The sequence below is a fragment of the Canis lupus genome, chromosome X (assembly GCF_048164855.1).
Source record: "Canis lupus baileyi chromosome X, mCanLup2.hap1, whole genome shotgun sequence".
Taxonomy (NCBI): domain Eukaryota; kingdom Metazoa; phylum Chordata; class Mammalia; order Carnivora; family Canidae; genus Canis; species Canis lupus.
The window spans coordinates 115044927-115065570 of record NC_132876.1 but is presented as its reverse complement, the minus strand read 5'-3'; the positions used below and the strand labels follow the sequence as shown (position 1 = coordinate 115065570).

The following is a 20644-nucleotide window of genomic DNA, read 5'->3' as shown; positions in this document are numbered from 1 at the left end:
CTCACTACCGGTCCCCGCCCCCGAGGCGCGTGGGAAAGTCTCCTGTGGGCCACGACTCCGCCTACCCATGGACCGCCGAGAAAGGAAGTGCGAATGGTCTACAGTTCCTAGTTCACAGTAAGAGGCGGAGTTCGGCTTCCTTCTTCTCGACTGCCCCCAGGCGGAGACTGGGCTCCGGAGGCCGGGATTCCCCCTCTTCCTGCGCCTGCAGGCCGGGCGGGGTGTTAACTCGGGCCAAAGTAGGATATAATGCAGGGTTGGGGGGAGTCGGGAGGCAGTGGGAGGCCGACACCCGAGGGCCGGGGTAGATACACTGGCCCCTGCTCCGGGAGCGGCGGAAACGTAGCCTGTTTGTTTTCGTTATAGCTCCTTTCCCCCTGATCGGCCTCCTAGAGTTTCCCTCCCTGGAGGCCACTCCTCTGTTTTCAGAAGTTCGCGCTGCGTCTGCCCACCAGGTAACCCGTAACGGTTTTTTCTTCCAGACCACAATGCCCTCCAAACCCGACATGTTGAGTCAAGATGAACTGCGAAAAAAGTTGTACCAGACGTTTAAGGATCGGGGAATACTGGACACACTCAAGGTATGAGCTTTATGCATCTCTTTTACAGAACTTAGGCAAGTCTAACCTGTAACAGGCACCCAACGTTTAAATACACCTAGCTCTTGCATTTTAAAAAGAGTATGACATAGATTGTTTTTGGTGAATTACATTTTTATGTTCCTGTGTAACTCTCTGCTCTGGACCACAAAAGTCTTGAAAATGGCCTAGCGTTTGAGTGGTCTTAATATATTGAAGTAAGAGGCTTATTGGACTGATATTAAGGTAGTAGTGGATAGCCACGTAAGGTGAACATATTCTAGTAGAGGTGGACTTGGTTTATAAATCTGGCTTGCAAGTCTTGAATGAATAGGTTTGTAATAGTACTCACTTTTGAATGAAGGATTTTGACAGCATATAGAAAACATTAGTTACTACTTACAGTAGAATAATTTAGGAAATGAGAAACTTCTTTAAAATGTATTCAGATGTATAAACATTTGAGCAGCAAGCATTAGTATACATTGTATCAACACCAAGGAGTAAGAGTAGCTCAAATGTTTTTGTTACTGGATACGTTTCAAAAGTATATTTTAAGATGTTAAGGGGGCGCCTGGGTGGCTCAGTCAGCTGAGCCTCTGGTTCTTGGTTTCCTCTGAGGTCCTCATCAGGATTGTGGGCTCCGCCCAGTGTCAGCTAAGCACTGGGGGCGGTGCCTGCTTAAGATTCTGCTTCTCCCTCTGCCCCTCCCCTCCTTAAAAAAGTCAACGAAAACTGAGCTTTTTTTTTTTTTTTTTTAATTTTTATTTGTTTATTATAGTCACAGAGAGAGAGAGGCAGAGACACAGGCAGAGGGAGAAGCAGGCTCCATGCACCGGGAGCCCGACGTGGGATTCGATCCCGGGTCTCCAGGATCGCGCCCTGGGCCAAAGGCAGGCGCCAAACCGCTGTGCCACCCAGGGATCCCGAAAAGTGAGCTTTTTAAAAACCTTCCTCCCTCTCCCATTGTTTTCGTAACTTAAAAAACCTTCAGATTCATCTGAAAAATATGGAAAGACGTGGAGAAACATCATCCCTAATATAAACAGTAAATGGCATAACTGTAAACCCCCCCCCCGCCCCCCCCCCCCGCCCAGGATTTTAAGTAATCTCCATACCCAATAAAAGGCTCAGGCCCACAGCCTGGATGGAGACCCAGAGTCCCACACTTCATCAGCTGAGCCAGCCAGGTACCCCTCCTGTATAATCTGATTTTCCTGTATCCTTTAAAGTTCCTTGAAATCCTCATTTTCAATGGCACCAGGCTTGTCTTTGAACGTATGGGTAATTTATGTAGCAGTCCCCTGTTGAAGATTTACGTTACACTCAGGTCTACACATTCCTTTAATGCATCTCTCATTTTTTGCCTAGAATAGGTTACGTGACATTACTGACCTAGAAGCCTGAGTTGTTGTTGTTGTTAGGATTTCATTTATTTATGAGAGACAGAGCAAGAGAGCAGGAGGAGGTGCAGAGGAGTGGGAGAAGCAAGCTCCCCACTGCGTGAAACCCAATGCAGGGCTCAATCCCAGGACCCTGAGATGAACCTAGCTAAAGTCAGACACTCAACCTACTGAACCACTCAAGGCCTGAGCTTTTTTAAGGCTCTCAGTATATGGTTCTTGTCCTAAAAAGATTGTAATAGTATACTACCAGCAATTTGACAATGCTTATCTCTCCAATGGTATTGTCATGACTTTGTTTAAACACTGGAAAAACTTTATTTTAACTTTATTTTAATATTCCTTTAATTATTGAGGATGCCCATATTTTCTGGTGATTCATATGTTTTCTGTGGATTGGCAGTTCATGTTTCTTGCCCATTTTTCTCCCCAGGGGTGTTTTATTAACGTATAAGATGTGTTTTATTTTTTTTTAAGATTTTATTTATTTATTCATGAGAGACCAAGAGAGAGGCAGAGACACAGGCGGAGGGAGAAGCAGGCCCCATGCAGGGAGCCCGACGTGGGACTTGATCTGGGGACTCCAGGATCACGCCCTGGGCTGAAGCAGCACTAAATCTCTGAGACACCCGGGGCTGCCCCTAAGATGTCTTTTAATAGAAACTAAATCTCTTTTCCATTTTTTGCAGCCATACTTTATCTCAGTGTTCAATTTTGATTTGATTCCAAAAATATTGATGTTATGTTTTTAATATGGCCAAATCTATTTTTTTTCTTTTATGGTTATTCTCAGTTCTTCTAAGAGAACTAATACTCCCTTTTTATTTTTTAAGAAGGCCTTTTTTTTTTTAAGTTAACTTTAACCCATTTGGAATTAGTTGTAGTGTATAATGCATTAATGTGGTTTTTTATGTAGAATGGTCCTTGGATTCCTGGCCATGGCATATTTTCTTTTACTGTGCTTCTGAATTAGATTGGTGTTTTATTTATAGTCGCAAATGATACTGACCTATCCTTATCCTTTTTAAGTACTCCTTGTTTGGATTTGGTATCCAGATTCTGCTAAGCTTGTTCACTTTACAAATGCAGTCTATCTTCTGGAGAAACATTGTTTCTTTTTTCAGCTGGCTGTTCAGTTCTGTTATTCCAGCTTTACCAATGGCAAGACAGATCTTTACTTACTAAGTCTGGGCTAATTTTTGTTTTCTCAATTCAGTGACTATGGCCTGAGTGAGTTTTAATTTTAATTTTATTTTTTTAAAGATCTTTTATTTACTCATGAGGGAGAGAGAGGGGGAGAGACCGGGAGACGGAGATAGATAGAGGCAGAGACACAGGCAGAGGGAGAAGCAGGCTCCACACAGGGAGCCCGATGTGGGACTTGATCGTGGGACCCCAGGATCACGCCTTTGGATGAAGGCAGGCGCCAAACCATTGAGCCACCCAGGATCCCTGAGTTTTAATTTTTAAAATTCATTGAATTTTTAATGGCCTAATGAACATTTTATTTGGGTGTTTTTGAAAAGAATTTGTGGCTAACTACAAAGTCCAGTACCCATTAAATGCAATTTATCAAGTCTTTTTCCTTATTTTGAGTCTACCCTAATTTCCAAGAGAGATGTGCTGAGGATCCACAAGTCTCTTCTCTCCCAGTTTGCCTCCCCACCCACAATAATTGTACTTCTATTTTAGGAGCAGTAATTCTGAGTGGATTTCCCTCTTTGCATTGGCTGTTGGAGAGCCCCCCAGCCAGTTTTGGGATTCCTTCCAACAAGTGCTAGATGGCTTGCTTTTTGTGTTTGTTGAGCTGGGGATTCATCTGTAATATTCTTTGCTTTTTTCCTACCCTCATTTTCATCTTTATGCTTCTGTCACTCCTCTAAATTTTAACCTATTTCAGTAGAGTCTTGTTTGCAAGACCCCTTAAGTCATTTTATTAAGCTGGATCTAAATCTTTTTTTAAAAAAGATTTTACTTATTCATGAGAGACAGAGAGAGACAGAGACACAGGCAGAGGGAGAAGCAGGCTCCATGCAGGGAGCCTGATGTGGGACTCGATCCCGGGACCCCGGGATTGTGCCCTGAGCCGGAAGGCAGATGCTCAACCGCTGAGCCACCCAGGCGTCCCCCAAAATACATTGTTAAAAATATATATATGTGTTCCTTAGTTGTTACAAATCTAATTAAATCACCTCTAAATTTTACTGGTGGAAGATGCTATAATTTCTCTTTTTTTCAGTTACTGAACTATACTAGATGAGGCAGAGCATATGTATTCTAAACAGAGTACAGGTTTTTTTTTTCCTTTTTACTGTGGGACTTTAGATGTATTCCGAGGCCTGTTCTATACTGGTAATTATATGCTCTTCTACTCTTGAGCTAATGGCTAAAAGAAAGAGGTATAACAACTCCATTAGTTTCTTGCTTGGATTCTATTAATATGAACTTATTAGATATAATTTACTGCCGAACCTCCTGAATCTAGGCAGTGTACTCTTAAGCTCAGCCCAGTTGTGTGTTTCCAAAATAGACTAGAACAACTACCCAGTAGTCTGAGTAACTTAGGGAATTTTGTTAAAACTCAGATGAATAATGCTCATATTAAACCTTGAGAAAATGACCCGCTTTGAACTGTAATTTTCTCATTTATAAAATGTGAGAAAATTACTTCCATGTCTTGAGATGTAAATACTGTATGCAAAAGTACATCGTAGTAAGTTTTTTGGATTTACTGATTTCTCTCGCGTATGTGAGATTTCTTTTTTTGGGAACCCAATTTTGTTTTGGTCAATATGCCCAATATTTTCATATTCTCCAGTAGTCCACAGAAAAGTGAGTAAGGGACAGAACTGTCTCCTGTACTTGGTATCCTGACTAAAACATCCTGAAATGGGCTCCTGGGGAAGTGAAGTTAGAATATACATGTGTTCTGGCTCACCACAAGATAACTTGGAAGTTGGTGAAAACGAGTTTCTTCTTTCAAAACTCATTGAGCTACTTGTGTCACATGGTAACACAACGTATAGAGGATGGTTCCTAACTTTTGGTCATGGATCTGAAACCATTCTGGAAATAATGATGCTAATTCATGCGACAAATCTGCATACCTCTAGTGAAATCCTGCTGAAAAATTTTTCACTCATTTCATTTTTGTTTTTTGAGCTAGACACAACTCCGAAACAAGCTAATTCACGAATTGATGCACCCTGTGTTGAATGGAGAACTGCAGCCTCCGTCCGTTTCAGTGGAAGGGAGTGCCCTCTTAACCAGCGCTTCTAACTCTCTAGTGGCAGATTACTTACAGAGATGCGGCTATGAGTATTCGCTTTCTGTTTTCTTTCCGGAAAGTGGTTTGGCCAAAGAAAAGGTAAAATCCTTCCTTTTCTATTTTTGAATTTTCTGTTAACAGCTTCTTTCTGCATAATAGCTGAGTATTCCTTCGCTAGCAACGTCCGTTTCTCGGGCATCTCCGAATTCACATCATATAATGTAACAGAGGGGAGTACTAAAGTTGATTATTATCAATTCCTTGACATCTTGATTAGTCTTTGGTACAATTGTGATGTGTAGAATCACTGTTTTGAAGCTAGAACTGACCTCCCATTCCAAGTAGTCTACTAAGACTCCCAGTTGCCATTTACGTTGAATGTCTGTTGTAAGCTTGTCACTGTACTAGTCACACTTCAGGTGTTAGCTGTTTTTTTTTTTTTTTTTTTTTTTAAAATTTTTTTATTTATTTATGATAGTCACACACAGAGAGAGAGAGAGAGAGAGAGAGGCAGAGACACAGACAGAGGGAGAAGCAGGTTCCATGCACTGGGAGCCTGATGTGGGATTCGATCCCGGGTCTCCAGGATCGCGCCCTGGGCCAAAGGCAGGCGCCAAACCGCTGCACCACCCAGGGATCCCCAGGTGTTAGCTGTTTTACAACTGAGGAACCAACCTCTGGAAAAGTGAAATAGTTTGCTCAAGGTCACATGATTTGTAAATAGCAATGCAGGGCTGTAAATCTAGATCTCTAAACTGTGTTCTTACTACATTAAAATCTTTTCACATATTTCTATTCCTTGGGATTACCCAAGAGAAGTGAGGGATACAATAGCTTTTAAAAATCTGTGGACTACTCAAATAACTAAAACACCTGTGGTTTTTTTTTTAAAGATTTATTTATTTATGATAGACATAGAGAGAGAGAGAGGCAGAGACACAGGAGGAGGAAGAGGCAGGCTCCATGCCGGGAGCCTGATGCAGGACTCGATCCCGGGACTCCAGGATCGCGCCCTGTGCCAAAGGCAGGTGCTAAACCGCTGAGCCACCCAGGGATCCCCAAAACACCTGTTTTTACCTATTTTCTAATTTATGTTCAATAGTAATAGTGGAGAAATAGTCATACTTGATTATTTTAAAGGCTGATATAGCAAACTTTGCCTATTTTTTTTAAATAGACATAATTTTTTAAAGCAGTTGAGGTTCAGAGCAAAATTGAGCAGAAAAGAGGCCATCCCATATATTCCCTGCTCCCACTCATGCACAGCCTCCCCTACTAGCAACATTTTTTAATTAAATACTTGATTTTTTTTTTTTTTAAGAGAGGGAGGCAAGGAGGGGCAGAAAGAGGAAGAGAGAGAATCTTAAGCAGGCTTCACACCCATTGTGGAGCCTTGAGCAAGGCTCGATCTCATGACCCTGAGATCATGATCTGAGCTGAAATCAAGGGTTTGATGGTTAACCAGCTAAGCCACCTACACGCCCCCATTATATACAATTTTCCAATAGACCCTACATTGTCACACCTTACCACCTGTAGTTCATGTTTATTTTCATTTATTTTTCAAAATATTTATTTGAGAGAGACAGAGCACACAAATGTGCATGCAAGAGAGCAGGAATAGGGGGAGGCAGGAGAAGCAGACTCCCTGCTAAGCAGAGAACCCAATGTGGGGCTCGACCCCAGGACCATGACCTGAGCCAAAGGCAGAGCCTTAACCAACTGAGCCACCAAGGTGCCCTTAAAGTCCATAGTTTAACTCTTGGTGTTGTTACTGTATTTTTATTCCTTGTCTATAATTGACCAAAAGTTTCATATTCAGGAGTTTTAAGAAAATAAGAACAACGTTAGTATTTGAAAATTCAAATGTGCTGTATTTATTTCTTAACAACCAAATTTTCTTTATCAACATTAGGAATTCTTATTTGGTCCATCAGTCTTTAAGGTTTCTTATTTATTTATTTATTTATTTATTTATTTATTTATTTATTATTTATTTATTTCACAGACAGAGAGAGAGAGAGAGGCAGAGACATAGGCAGAGAGAGAAGCAGGCTCCATGCACCGGGAGCCCAATGTGGGATTCGATCCCGGGTCTCCAGGATGGCGCCCTGGGCCAAAGGCAGGCACCAAACCACTGCGCCACCCAGGGATCCCCTGTTTTGTTTTTTTAAAGTAAACTCTATACCCAATGTGGGGGTTGAACTCAACCTCAAAATCAAGAGTCAAATGTTCAGGGCACCTGGGTGGCTCATTTTGGTTAGGCATCTGGCTTCCCCCCAAGTCATGATCCCACGGTCCTGGGATTGAGCCCCACATTGAACTCTGCTCAGCAGGGAGCCTCCTTTTCCCTCTCCCCATGCCCCCCCACCATTGTGCTTCTGTAATCTCTCTCAAATCTTAAAAAAAAAAAAAAAAGGTCACATGTTCTACCAACTGAGCCAGGTGCCCCTAACTTTCCAAGTATGTTTTAGAATTTTGCTTATTGCATGAGTAATAGTGAATTACTTAGTTGTTACAGTAGTAGTTAATCCAGTCCACATACTTAAAGGTTTCTACTCTAAAATGCTGTGCAGAATATTTTCTTTAAAGGAAAACCATTAAAAAAAAATAATAAAGGAAAACCATTTGAAAACCTATCAATGTTCTCTGGGTAGACTTAGTAAAAATAAGTATTATAGTATAAATATATATTAAGAATAGTGACCCAAAAATGTTTAAAACTATTTTGTGTATGCTTTAGTTATTCATTGTTGTAAAGACAATAAAACTTCATTTATATTTTGAAGCAATATACTTTAAAAACTTTCTTGCAGTTAGGAGACCCTGGAAATTATATATGTATTCATTGGTTCATCAGATATTTGTGTGTTTATACTCTGTAAGGTATTAGCCATTTAGACATATTAGACGTATTCACTATGAAATATTTGGAGATTAATTAGGTGATCAAGAAAAATATTGGGCAACCTGGGTAGCTCAGCAGTTTAGCACCACCTTCAGTCCAGGGCGTGATCTTGGAGACCCGGGATCAAATCCCATGTTGGGCTTCCTCCATGGAGCCTGCTTCTCCCTCTACTTGTGTCTCTGCCTCTCTCTCTCTCTCTCATAAATAAATAAATAAAATCTTAAAAAAAAAATTTTATCCTTGTGACTTTAATATGTTAATAATATAAGAAAGTGCTTCAATTTTACATTATTAGCATGGTTATAAATTTTTAAATGTAATCCAAAGCATAATTGTCTTCAGAAGCCTCCTAGTTTATCATTTAAACACCGATGTAAAAAAGTCTAATTTTTTTTCTTTAAGGTACTTACTATGCAAGATCTATTACAACTCATTAAAATCAACCCTGAATCCAGTCTCTACAAATCACTGGTAGGATTGTTTAGTTTTTATAATCTGCTTTGGTCTGTTAATTATAACTGAACAGTTGAATAAAGATGAAATATTTTCTTTTAACAGATCTCAGGATTTGATAAAGAAAACAAAGGTAGGAGCCTTCATCTTTATAAAAAAGAAATAGCAAGATTTTTGTCATGTACTTTTTCCTGCAGAACTATGAAAGTAATAATCTTGAGGGATATGAGTACGGAATTTAATATGAATTTGATTTTTCTTTTTTTTCTTTTATTTTTTTTTTATTTTTCCATGCTGTGACAGTACCTTACCTTTTTATCTTTTTTTTTTTTTAATCTAACTTTTGAAAAAGATCTTAAGTAATCTCTACACCCAACATGGAGCTTGAAATCACGACCCTAAGATCAAGAGTCACATGGTCCACTGACTAAGCCAGCCAGGCACCCCAATACCTTATCTTTTTTTTTTTTTTAAAGATCGATTTATTAGAGAACACAGAGGGGGAGACAGGAGCAGACTCCACACTGAGCAGGGTCACCACCCCTCTGATGATACGGGGCTCGATCCCAGGGCCCTGGGATCACAACCTGAGCTGAAGGCAGACATCCAACCAACTGAGCCACCCAGGCATCCCAGTACCTTACCTTTTAAATAAATAGAACAATTCATCCAATTTGACAATGTAAATCACTTCCCCAAGTTTCATTCTTCTTAATTGCTCTTACTCAAAGAAGAGACAGAAGTTGTTAAAGCCCTACAAATGATTTGAAAGCTACTTTTTGTAAAGACAGCCATTGTTGGGAACATTTCCACACACACAAATTAACAATGTTAAGGCTAGGTATCTTTGTATCCCACACCTCTCCCTCAAGTAGTTTACAGATTATTAATATTTGCTTAAAGAATGAGGTATCTGGTCAGTACTAAGTGTTAAATATATATATATTTTTATTAAGTATTTATGTGAGCCTGATAAATTGCTTTAATCTTGGCCTTGATAACCTTCATAGAGTCCATAACTGCCATGGGTGCCATACCATGGGCTGGGCTTGATGATGGACTTTGTAGCATGAACTTAAACTGGTAACTTGCCTGTAATACATATTCTTTAGGTCTATTTTAAATAATCTGTAACAATATATAGCAGCCCTTCTGTGTTGGTGTGCTTTTGGGTTTTGTTGCCAGTATTGCTACCATCCCCAGTAGGGCATTCATTTAGAACTTAGCATTCAGCAAACATTTGAGTACTTATTTTCTGCAACCATTAGTCTATGACTTAATTACCTAGTCTCTTGGGAGTAATGTTACCAGAGGATGAGTAAATATGATCACAAGACCTTCCAGAGTACCTGCAGCATAGGACATCCAAATTGAACTTCAGTATGGTAAGTGGTTCTATATTCTGTATAGAATATAGAGGCAGTAGCATCTAATATAAATTCCCTGTAATGATGGGAACGTCTATATCTGCTATCTGATGTAGTAGCCACTAGCCACATGTGACTATTAAACATTTGAAATGTGGCTAGTGTAACTGAAGAACTGCATCTTAGATTTTAAATAGCCACATATCCTACTGGGCAGGACACAGATATAAGGTGTAGATATATGTAGCTTAACTATTTTTTCAGAAGAAAACTTGAGGCCTAAAGGGATATTAAGAAATAATCCACTTACTGGTATTTTATGTTACCTTTATTTATTTATTTTTTTATGTTATCTTTAAAAATAGTTTTTTGCCTTTATACACTCTGTTCAAATGCTTCTGGTTCAGAAAGACATGTGGTGAACAGCTCTTACCAGCTTTACCCAGCATCCTAGTTTAAGTTCTGAAATTCAGAAAAACTATGGATAGCAGACATGGTAGGCATCCTCATGGCAAGATTTGGGTAGAAGTCTTTGCTAACACTAAAACAGCTATTTTTAAAATGAAATAACTTTAAAATTTTGTGGCTTCTGATTCAAAAATTGAGAACATCGGAAAATATGTAGGGAGATATATTGTACCTAACTGTTGTTTATGCCCTAACAGAGACCCGTAGTTTTATTTTATTGTATCTGTATTCAAGGGTGCTGGGTTGTTGAATGGCCATACTACTTTTCCCCTAGATTCCACTTACCCATCCTTTCCACCCCTAACTTTTCAGAGATAATGCTGGAAAAAAAGCTGTGCAGAGAATTTGGACATTGGCTCCTTGTTTTCTGGAACTTAAAACCCTTATCTGTGATGGGTAAAAGAATAGCTACATATATCGGTGGGACAGAACGGCAAGCCCAGAAGTCAATCTAGACAAATACAGTTGACTCTTGAATAACATGGGGGTTGGGGGCTCTGACCCTCCCAACCATGTCCATTACGCAGTCAGAAATCCATGTAGAATTGTTGACTCCCCAAAAACTAATAGCCTGTTGACTGGAAGCCTTACTGATAACATAAACTGTCAACAGATATTTTGTGTGCTAAATGAATTATATACCGTACTCTCAGAGTAAGCTGGAGAAGAGAATGTCATTAATAATTAAAATGAAGGGCAGCCCGGGTGGCTCAGCGGTTTAGCGCCGACTTCAGCCCTGGGCCTGATCCTGGAGACCCGGGGTTGAGTCCTGTGTCGGACTGCCTGCGTGGAGCCTGCTTCTCCCTCTGCCAGTGTCTCTGCATCTCTCTCTCTCTCTCTCTCATGAATAAACAAATAAAATCTTAAAAAAAAAAAGAGAGAGAGAGAAACTATGTTAACAATACTGTCTTGTATTGATTTAAAAAGAATCCCCATATAAAACCCATGTTGTTCAAGGGTCAACTGTATAGTCAAGTGATTTTCGACAAAGGGTGAGGGTGGTTCACGGGAAGAAGGATGGTCTTTTCCACCTGCGGTGCTGGAACAATTGGGGCACTCATACACAAAAATGAACCTAGACACAGACCTTAGATCTACCGTCTATTTTAGTTCTCATACAAGTTATAAGTTTAAATGTCGAACTATGAAACTTAGGTAAGAAAACATTAAAAAAAAATGTGACTTTGGGGTTGGCGATGAGATAGAACACCAAAAGCATGTATATGAAAGAAAATTAACCAATTAGACTTTATTAAAATCAAAAACATCTGCTCTGAAAGATACTGAGAATGAAAAGACAAGCCCCTGACTGGGAGAAAATATTTGCAAAGGACATATCTGATAAAAAGACTTGTATCAAAAATACACAAAGAACACTTAAAACTCAACAGAAAAAAACGGCAAAAAAAAAAAAATACATATATATATATATATATGCAGTAAAGAGACAACCCAGTTAAAAAATTGATAAAGGGCACCTGGATGGCTCAGTTGGTTAAGTGCCTTCAGCTTGGGTCATGAGGATCTGGGATCAAGACCCACATGGGGTTCCCTGCTCCACAGGGAGCCTACTTCTCCCTCTTCCTCTGCCTGCCACCCCCCCCCCCCATTTGTGCTCTCTGTCAAATAAAATCTTGGGGGAAAAAAATGGGTAAAGGATCTGAACAGACATGTCACCAAAGATACAGAGATGGCAAATAAGCATACAAAAAGATGTTCAAGGTCGTTTGTTACTAGGGCAATGCAAATTAAAACAACAAAGAGCTTTCACCATATTCCTGTTAGAATGGCTGAAATCCAGGCTACTTACAACAAATGGTGAGGATGTGGAGCAACAGGACCTCTCATTCGTTGATAGTGTGAATGCAAAATGGTATAGCCACTTTGGGAGATTGGTAGTTTCTCAAAAGTTAAACATAGTTTTACCATCTGACAGTGATGCTCCTAGTTATTTACCCAACTGATTTGAAAAAGTTCAGTCCATGTAGATACCCAGATAGAAATATTTGTAGCAAATATTTTTTTTTGTTATAATTGCCCGAAATTGGGAGCAACCAAAATGTCCTTGAGTAGGTGAGTGGATAAACAAGCTGTGGTACATCTAGACAATGGAATACTATTTGGCTAAAGGGATGAATTGTCAATCCATGCAAAAATATAAATCTGGGGTGCCTCGGTGGTATGGTTGGTCAAGTGTCCGTCTCCTGGCTTCGGCTCAGATGGTGGCCAAAGAGTTGTGGGATTGAGCCCCGCATTGGTTCCACTCTTGACATGGAGTCTGCTTGGGATTCTTTCTCCTGTCTCCACCCCCCACACCCCACTGCTAGCACACTCATTATCTCTCGAGAGTAAATCTTAAAAAAAAAAAAAAAAAAAAAAAAAAACTTGTATGTATATGTAAATTAACCTTAAATGCATAGTTAGTGAAAGAGGCTTGTCTGAAAAGGGTTCTAGTATGTGATTCCATATATATATATATATATATACTTTTCTGAAAAAGGTGGAACTATAGAGCTGGTAAGTGAATCGATGGTTGCCTGGGACTCAGAGGGAGGGGGTAGGAGGTTGATTAGGTGAAGCACAGGGAATCTTTTTTTAGGGTCATGAAGGTATTTCATATGATACTATGATGGTGGGATATATAGCACTAAATATTGGTCAAAGCCTGTTGAACTCTATAGTACAAAGGGTGAACCTTCATATATGCAAATGGAGGAGGTCAGGTGATCCCAGGATGGCCTACAAACTAACAAAACCATCTGACAGTCTCACTGGGGAATGGGGAAGAAAAGATGCAAGCTGACTACCTTTGGAAATGAAGACTAAGACTAAAAGCAAATGAAACCATATATAGGCACTATATTTAGGGTGCTAGTTACTTCTTATGGGGTAGTGGTTAACAATTTGGAAACCATCATACATGTATGCTGGAACTGAACAATTAAATGGATAGTAGAGGGCGAGAGCCGGGTTTTTCCCTGTTAAGGCACCATTTCACAGATCAATAAGGAGAAGCAGCTAGAATGATCCATGTGGTAATGGATTTGTTGGAACCCTCAGTATAAGCTTAGGTTTAGCTTAATATAGGTGCAAAGGATACACAGATATTTATAGACATGTGTATCTACACAGATTAGAACACTCAAATTTCCTTGTTCTGCAGGCTGAGAGGGCCTAGAAGCAATGACACCCCAGTAACAAATGAGCACACCTAGTGCCCAGTTCAGAACATTAAGATTTGGTTTCCAATACCATTCCATAATAATAGGAACCAGGGCTACCTGGAGCAGTGGCTGATTCCAGGACTGGGGCAGAGAATGTACAAGATGAGCCTGGAGTCTTTTATAATGCCAGATGAAAGGAAATGCTTCATTAACAAAAATAGAACTGAAAGACCTTCCAAAGGCCAAAGCTGGAACAAATGGAGCAACAAAGTAAAATACTGGATTATATAAAATGTTACATAATCATATAGGAATTGAATTGCAATGTACGAAATACTCATGATCCCATACCAATGTAAACAAATAGAATAAATGAAACTAGAGAATTCCTTCTTAAAGGGGATATATATATATATATGGAGAGGGGAGAAGTGGAACTAATTACGGGCCTGTGAACAGTACTCCAGAACTGGAAAAGGACCATTCCTCACCTAGAACGAGTGATGGGGAAAGAACACATCTCAAAAGATTATCTACTACAGGATCTTGAAGAAAATTTCTGTAATATGTCTAGCTTTTCTATAGAGGCAGAGCAGACATGCCTGAGCAAGAAGGTGTGAGGAGAGAACAAGCAGATTGGAAAAAAGGTCAGGAGAAGATCAGTGGATGAGCCAAAGAGGCATTGCAAGCAACGAATATGAAAGAACAGACTGTAGGTCACATTAGAGGAAGGGAGAAACAGATTTTCAGTTCTTCAGAAAAGAGGAAAAAACAAAAAAGGCCTTTAGGTTGGCTGATGCAGAAGCCGAGTACTTCCAACTGTTTTAAGAAACTAGAAACTTCTAATTTATACTCCTGGCTTTAAAAAAAAAGTTTCAAACTATTCAGAAAAGTATAAGTGAAAGAAAACTGGAAATTGCTGCTCATATCTTCTCATCTGCCTTTCCACTGATACCTAGGATGAATAGTTTCTTGTTACTCCTACCAGAATTTAGTTTATAACGGTGAAAATCCGTGTGATTAAAACCTATAACCTGGGATCCCTGGGTGGCGCAGAGGTTTGGCGCCTGCCTTTGGCTCAGGGCGTGATCCTGGAGGCCCGGGATCGAATCCCACATCGGGCTCCCGGTGCATGGAGCCTGCTTCTCCCTCTGCCTGTGTCTCTGCGCCTCTCTCTCTCTCTGTGACTATCATAAATAAATAAAAATTAAAAAAAAAAAAACCTATAACCCTAAATGGGATTGTATTGTTTTGCAACTTATTTTATTTACCAATGAATCTTTGTATATTCGGACTAATTATTTTTAAAGCGTGTATTTAACCCCCTTTGGTGAAGATTTCATCATCTTACTGTGTTTTGCTGTTGGAAGCAATCAGTGTGCAGTAGTACACCCTTTATGCCCCTTGGAAGTCTAGCTGTGTAAACTTTGGGAAGTGGAAATGACAATGTCAAAGGGGGATGTGCATTTGAGCGTATGTAAACCCTGACAAAATCTCTCCCAAGTGAATGAGCATGCCTATTTCCCCATTCCCCTGCCAACACTTAAGAGTACAGACATACCTCATTTTATTTTCACTTTTTATTATACTTCACAGATACTGTATTTCTTACAAATTGAGAGTTTGTGGCAACACTGTGTCCAGCAAGTCTATCAGTGCTGCTTTTGCAACAGTATTTGCTCACTTTGTGTCTGTTACATTTTATTATTTCTTGCAATGTTTTAAACTTTTGATAGAATCTGTGATCAGTAATCATTGATGTTATTAGGGTAATTGGGGGCATCACGAACCCCACCCATGTAAGATGGTGAACTTAATTGATAATTGTGTCTGTTCTCACTGCCCTGCCGACCGGCCATCGTCCGCATCTTCCTCTTCCAGCCTTTCTGTTCCCTGAGACACAAAGATATTGAAGTGAGGCTTATTAATAACCCTACAATAGCCTCTAAGTGTTTAGGGGAAAGGAAGAGTCGCAGATCTCTCGCTTTCAGCCAAAGGCCAGAGATGACCAAGCTTAGTGAGGAACGTATGTTGAGAGCCCAGACAGGCCGAAAGCTAGGCCTCTTGTGCCAAACAGCCAGGTAGTGAATGCAAAAGAGAGTTCTTAAAGGTAACATAAGGGGTTACCCCAGTGAACACACAACTGGTAAGAAAGTGCAACGGCCTTATTGCTGACATGGAGACTGTTGTGCTCTGGGCAGAAGATCAAAGAAGCTAGAACATTCCTTTAAGTCCAAGCCTACTCCAGAGCAAGGCCCTACCTCTCTTTAATGGTATGAAGGCCGAGAGAGGTGAGGAAGCTGCCAAGCAAGAGGTGGAAGCTCACAAGATTGGTTTGTGAGGTTTGAGGAATGAACCAGATTCTGTAACCTCAAAGTGCAAGGGGAAGCAGCAGGTGACCCAGAAGAAGATCAGCTCAGGTGACTACTGAAGGTGGCTACACTGGACAGATTTTCCATGTAGATGAAACACTTGTATATTGGAAGGAGAGGGCATCTAGGACTTTCATAGCTGGAGAGGAGAAGTCGATGCCTGGCTTCAAATAACAGGCTCTCTTATTAGGGGCTAATGCAGCTGTTGACTTTAGGTTGAAGCCACTACTCCTCTACCTTTCCAAAATTTCTGGGGCCCACAAGAATTATGCTACATCTAGGGCACTTGGTAGGCTCATCCAGAAGGGCATGCAACTCTTGATCTTGGGGTCATGAGTTTGAGCCCCACGTGGGGTGTGGAGATTACTTAAAAACTTTAAAAATTACACTGTCTACTCTACCTGTACTCTATAAATGGAGCAACAAAGCCTGGTTGGCAGATGTGCTTACAACATGGTTTATTTATTTATTTATTCATTCATTTATTTATTTATTTACAACATGGTTTAATGAAGATTTTAGGTCTACTGTTGAGACCTTCTTAAGAAAGAAAATTTCTTTAAAAATATATCCTTGACAATGCATCTGGTCACCCAAGGTCTTTGATGGAGATGTACAATGAGATTAATAGTGCTTTCATGTCTGCTAACACAGCGTCCATTCTGCAGGAGTAATTTTGACTTTCAAGTCTTATTTAGGAAATAGTTGCCACAGTTCCTCTGATGGATCTGAGCAGTCTGTTGAAAACCTGGGAAGAATTCACCATTCTTAGATGCCATTAAGAACATTTGTGACTGATGGGAAGAGGTCAAAATACCCATGTTAACAGGAGTTTTGAAGAAGTTGCCTTGAACCCTCATGGATGACTTTGAGAGATTCAAGTCAAAGTGTTCAGTGGAGGAAGTCCGTGCAAATGTGGTGGAAATAACAAGATATGTAGAATTAGAAGTGGACCCTGAAGATGGGACTGAATTGCTGCAATCTCAAAATCAAACTTGAATGGATGAGGATTTGCTGCTTATGGATGAGCAAAGAAAGTGGCTTCTTGAGATGGAATCTACTGTTGGAGATGCTGTGAAGGTTATTGAAATGACATAAATGTAGTGGCAGGGTTTGAGAGGATTGATTCCAGTTTTGAGAGAGATTCTATTTTGAGTAAATGATGTAGTAGAAATCATGAAGGGTCAATAAATGTGGCAGACTTCATTGTCCTATTCTTGGCCACAGCCACTCCACCTCCAGCAACCCCTGCCCTGTTATCAGCCATCAACATCAAGGCAAGACCCTCCACCGGGAAGATTGTGACTGCCTTGAAAGCTCAAATGAAAAAAAAAAAAAAAAAGAAAGCTCAAATGATGGCTAGCTTTTTTAGCAATATTTTAAAATTTAGATATGTACACTGTTTTGTTTTTTTTTTTGTTTTTACACAATGCTATTGCATGCTTAGACTCAAGTATAGTGAAAGTATTTTAAACGTACTGGGAAACATTCATTAGACTTGGTTTTTGATACTCACTGTATTGCAGTGGTCTGGAACTGAAATTGCAGATTCTCTATGGTATGCATGTATTTTTTTTTAATGGGTGTGCCCCAATTAATACCATAACTGATTAATCCAATAACATATGGACAGTGCAATCATGAACATTGTTGTATATACATATCTTTCAGTAGAAATGTAATTGTATAACAATACAATGCAAAAATTATATATATAGGCCCTTTTGCCGTGTCGCTGGTGCCTGCGCCGCCCGCACCTCCTCGCCTCTCCTCTCCCAGCCGAGGCCCGGGGGACCGGAGCGAGACGCGGGGACCATGTTCCGACGCAAGCTGACAGCCCTCGACTACCACAACCCGGCTGACTTCAACTGCAAAGATGAAACAGAATTTAGAAACTTTATTGTTTGGCTTGAAGACCAGAAAATCAGACACTACAAGATTGAAGACAGAGGTAATTTAAGAAACATCCACAGCAGTGACTGGCCCAAGTTCTTTGAAAAGTATCTCAGAGATGTTAACTGTCTTTTCAATATTCAAGATTGACAAGAAGCAATTGACTGGCTTCTTGGTTTAGCTGTTAGACTTGAATATGGAGATAATGCTGAAAAATACAAGGACTTGATACCCAATAATACAAAGAATGCTGACAATGCAGCTAAAAATGCCCAGCCGTTGATCAATTTGGATGTAAATAATCCTGATTTTAAGGCTGGTGTAATGGCTTTGGCTAACCTTCTTCAGATTCAGCGTCATGATGATTACCTGGTAATGCTTAAGGGAATTCGCATTTTGGTACAGGAGCGCCTGACACAAGATGCAGATGCCAAAGCAAACCAAACAAAAGAGGACTTGCCTGTTGCACTAGATAAACACATTCTTAGTTTTGACACAGGAGATGCAGTTCTTAATGAAGCTGCTCAAATTCTGCAATTGCTGCATATAGAAGAGCTCAGAGAGCTACAGACAAAAATTAATGAAGCCATAGTAGCTGTTCAGGCAATTATTGCTGATCCAAAGACAGACCACAGACTGGGTAAAGTTTGAAGATGAACATTTTAGGATTTCAGCTTCTCACCTGATTAGTACAAATGGGAACCATGTACGCTCTGGCATGTGTTTGGAAATCAAATGTCACATTTTCAAGGGAAGAATCCTAGAAAATTGACTATGTTCTCAAGATTTACCATCATTGTTTTTTTTCTTTAATAAAGTTCAGGAAAGTGAAAAAAAAGAAATTATATATATATTACTTGATAAGCCACCAAAAAATAAACCCCAGGAAATACCTCCTACCACAAGAAATAGAACAATACCAGCATCCCAGAAGCCCCCTTTGTATCCCTCCCAATCACTAAGCTTTCCCTATTATCCAGTCTTAAGTGCTATTCTGATATCTAGCACCATAGATTATTAATGCCTATTTTTACATTTTATATACACGGAATCCTATAATATATCTTGAGTGTGGCTTCTTTCTCTCAACCTTATGCTGATTCATACTATTTTTAGCAATAGTTCATATTAATTGCTGTGTATTCCATTGCATGAGTATGATGTTACAGTTTATTGAAGTATAATTAATATAGTGTTATATTAGTTTCAGGTATATAGTATAAGAATTCATTGTCAATATATATTTCTCAGTGCTAATTGCAGTAAGTGTACTCTTAATCCCCTTTATCTATTTCACTCATCCCCCCCCCCACCTCCCCCTTGGCAATCATCAGTTCTCTGTATTTAAGAGTCTATTTGACTCTTTTCTTTGTTTCTCCATTTATTCCTTAAATTCCACGTGCAAGTGAAGTTTATGATATTTCTGACATTTCGCTTAGCATCATACCCTCTAGTTCCATCCATGTTATTGTAAATGGCAGGATTTCTTCTTTTTTTTTTTTTTTTTTTTTTAATTTTATTCGTGAGAGAGACAGGGAGGCAGAGACACAGGCAGAGGGAGAAGCAGGCTCCCTGCGGGGAGCTCAATGTAAGATTTGGTCCCAGGACTCCGGGATCACGCCCTGAACTGAAGGCAGATGGCTCAATGACTGAGCCACCCAGGCTTCCCTCATTTTTTTTTTTTAAATGGCTGAGTGATAGTTCCATTGTGTATGTGTGTGTGTATTTACACCACAGTTTCCTCATCCATTCATCTGACAAGACACTTGAGTTGTTTCCTTATCTCACCTCTTGTAGATAATGCTGCAGTAAACATAGGGGTGTGTGTATCTTTTCAAATTAGCTTTTCATATGCTTTGGGTAAATACCTAGTACCAGAATTACTGGATTGTATGGTAATTCTATTTTTAATTGTTTGTGGAACCTCCATACTATTTTCCACAGTGGCTGTACCAGTTAACATTCCCACCAACAGTGCATGAGGGTTCCTTTTTCTTCACATCCTCGCTGACACTTGTTTCTTGTGTTGTTGATTTTAGCCATTCTGACAGGTGTGAGGTGATATCTCCTTGTGGTTTTGATTTGTGTTTCCCTGATGATGAGTGATATTGAGCCTCTTTTCATGTGTCTGTTGGCCATCTGGATGTCTTCCAAAAAATGTGTATTCAGGTCCTCTGCCCGTTTATTTATTGGATTGTTTTGTGTGTGTGTGTGTTGAGTTTATAAGTCCTTTATATATTTTGGGTATTAATCCCTTATTGGATATATCATTTGCAAGTATTTTCTGCTATTCAGTAGGTTGCCTTTTTGTTTTGTTGGTTTCCTTTGCTGTGCAGAAGCTCATTATTTTGGTGTAGTCCCAATGGTTTAATTTTGCTTTTGTTTCCTTTGCCTGAGGAACCTGTGTAGAAAAATGTTTCTGCAGTTGATATCAGACATATTATTGCCTGTGTTTTCTTCTAGTAATTTTATGGTTTCAGCCATTTTGAGTTATTTTTGTATAATGGTGTAAGAAAGTGATCCAGTTTCATTGTTTTGCATGTGGTTGTCCAGTTTGCCCAATACCATTTGTTGAAGAGACTTTTTTTTCCCCATTGTATATTCTGACACATATAAGTATAGGTTTATTTCTGGGCTCTCTATTGTGTCCCCTTGATCTATGTGTCTGATGTTACGCTAGTACCTTACTGTTTTGATTACTACAGCTTTGTAGTTTATCTTGCAATCTAGAATTGGGATACCTCCAGCTTTGTTCTTCTTTCTCAAGGTT

At 39.7% G+C, this 20644-nt stretch overlaps 1 protein-coding gene and 1 pseudogene across 3 annotated transcripts in view; both read left to right on the top strand.

The window, feature by feature from the left end:
- Window positions 1-203: 203 nt before the first annotated feature.
- OFD1 (OFD1 centriole and centriolar satellite protein) overlaps window positions 204-20644 on the top strand; it is a 53997-nt gene continuing 33556 nt past the window's right edge. For 2 of the 3 annotated variants that reach the window (XM_072816005.1, XM_072816004.1), the window contains exons 1-5: window positions 204-239; window positions 483-581; window positions 5148-5348; window positions 8560-8628; window positions 8716-8743. In XM_072816005.1, coding sequence (XP_072672106.1) covers window positions 489-581; window positions 5148-5348; window positions 8560-8628; window positions 8716-8743 — 391 coding nt within the window. In that variant the 5' untranslated portion in view covers window positions 204-239; window positions 483-488. The remainder of the gene's footprint in view (window positions 240-482; window positions 582-5147; window positions 5349-8559; window positions 8629-8715; window positions 8744-20644) is intronic. The other variant, XM_072816006.1, reaches the window with a different exon arrangement.
- Window positions 5306-18716, top strand: LOC140627605 (RNA transcription, translation and transport factor protein pseudogene; annotated as a pseudogene).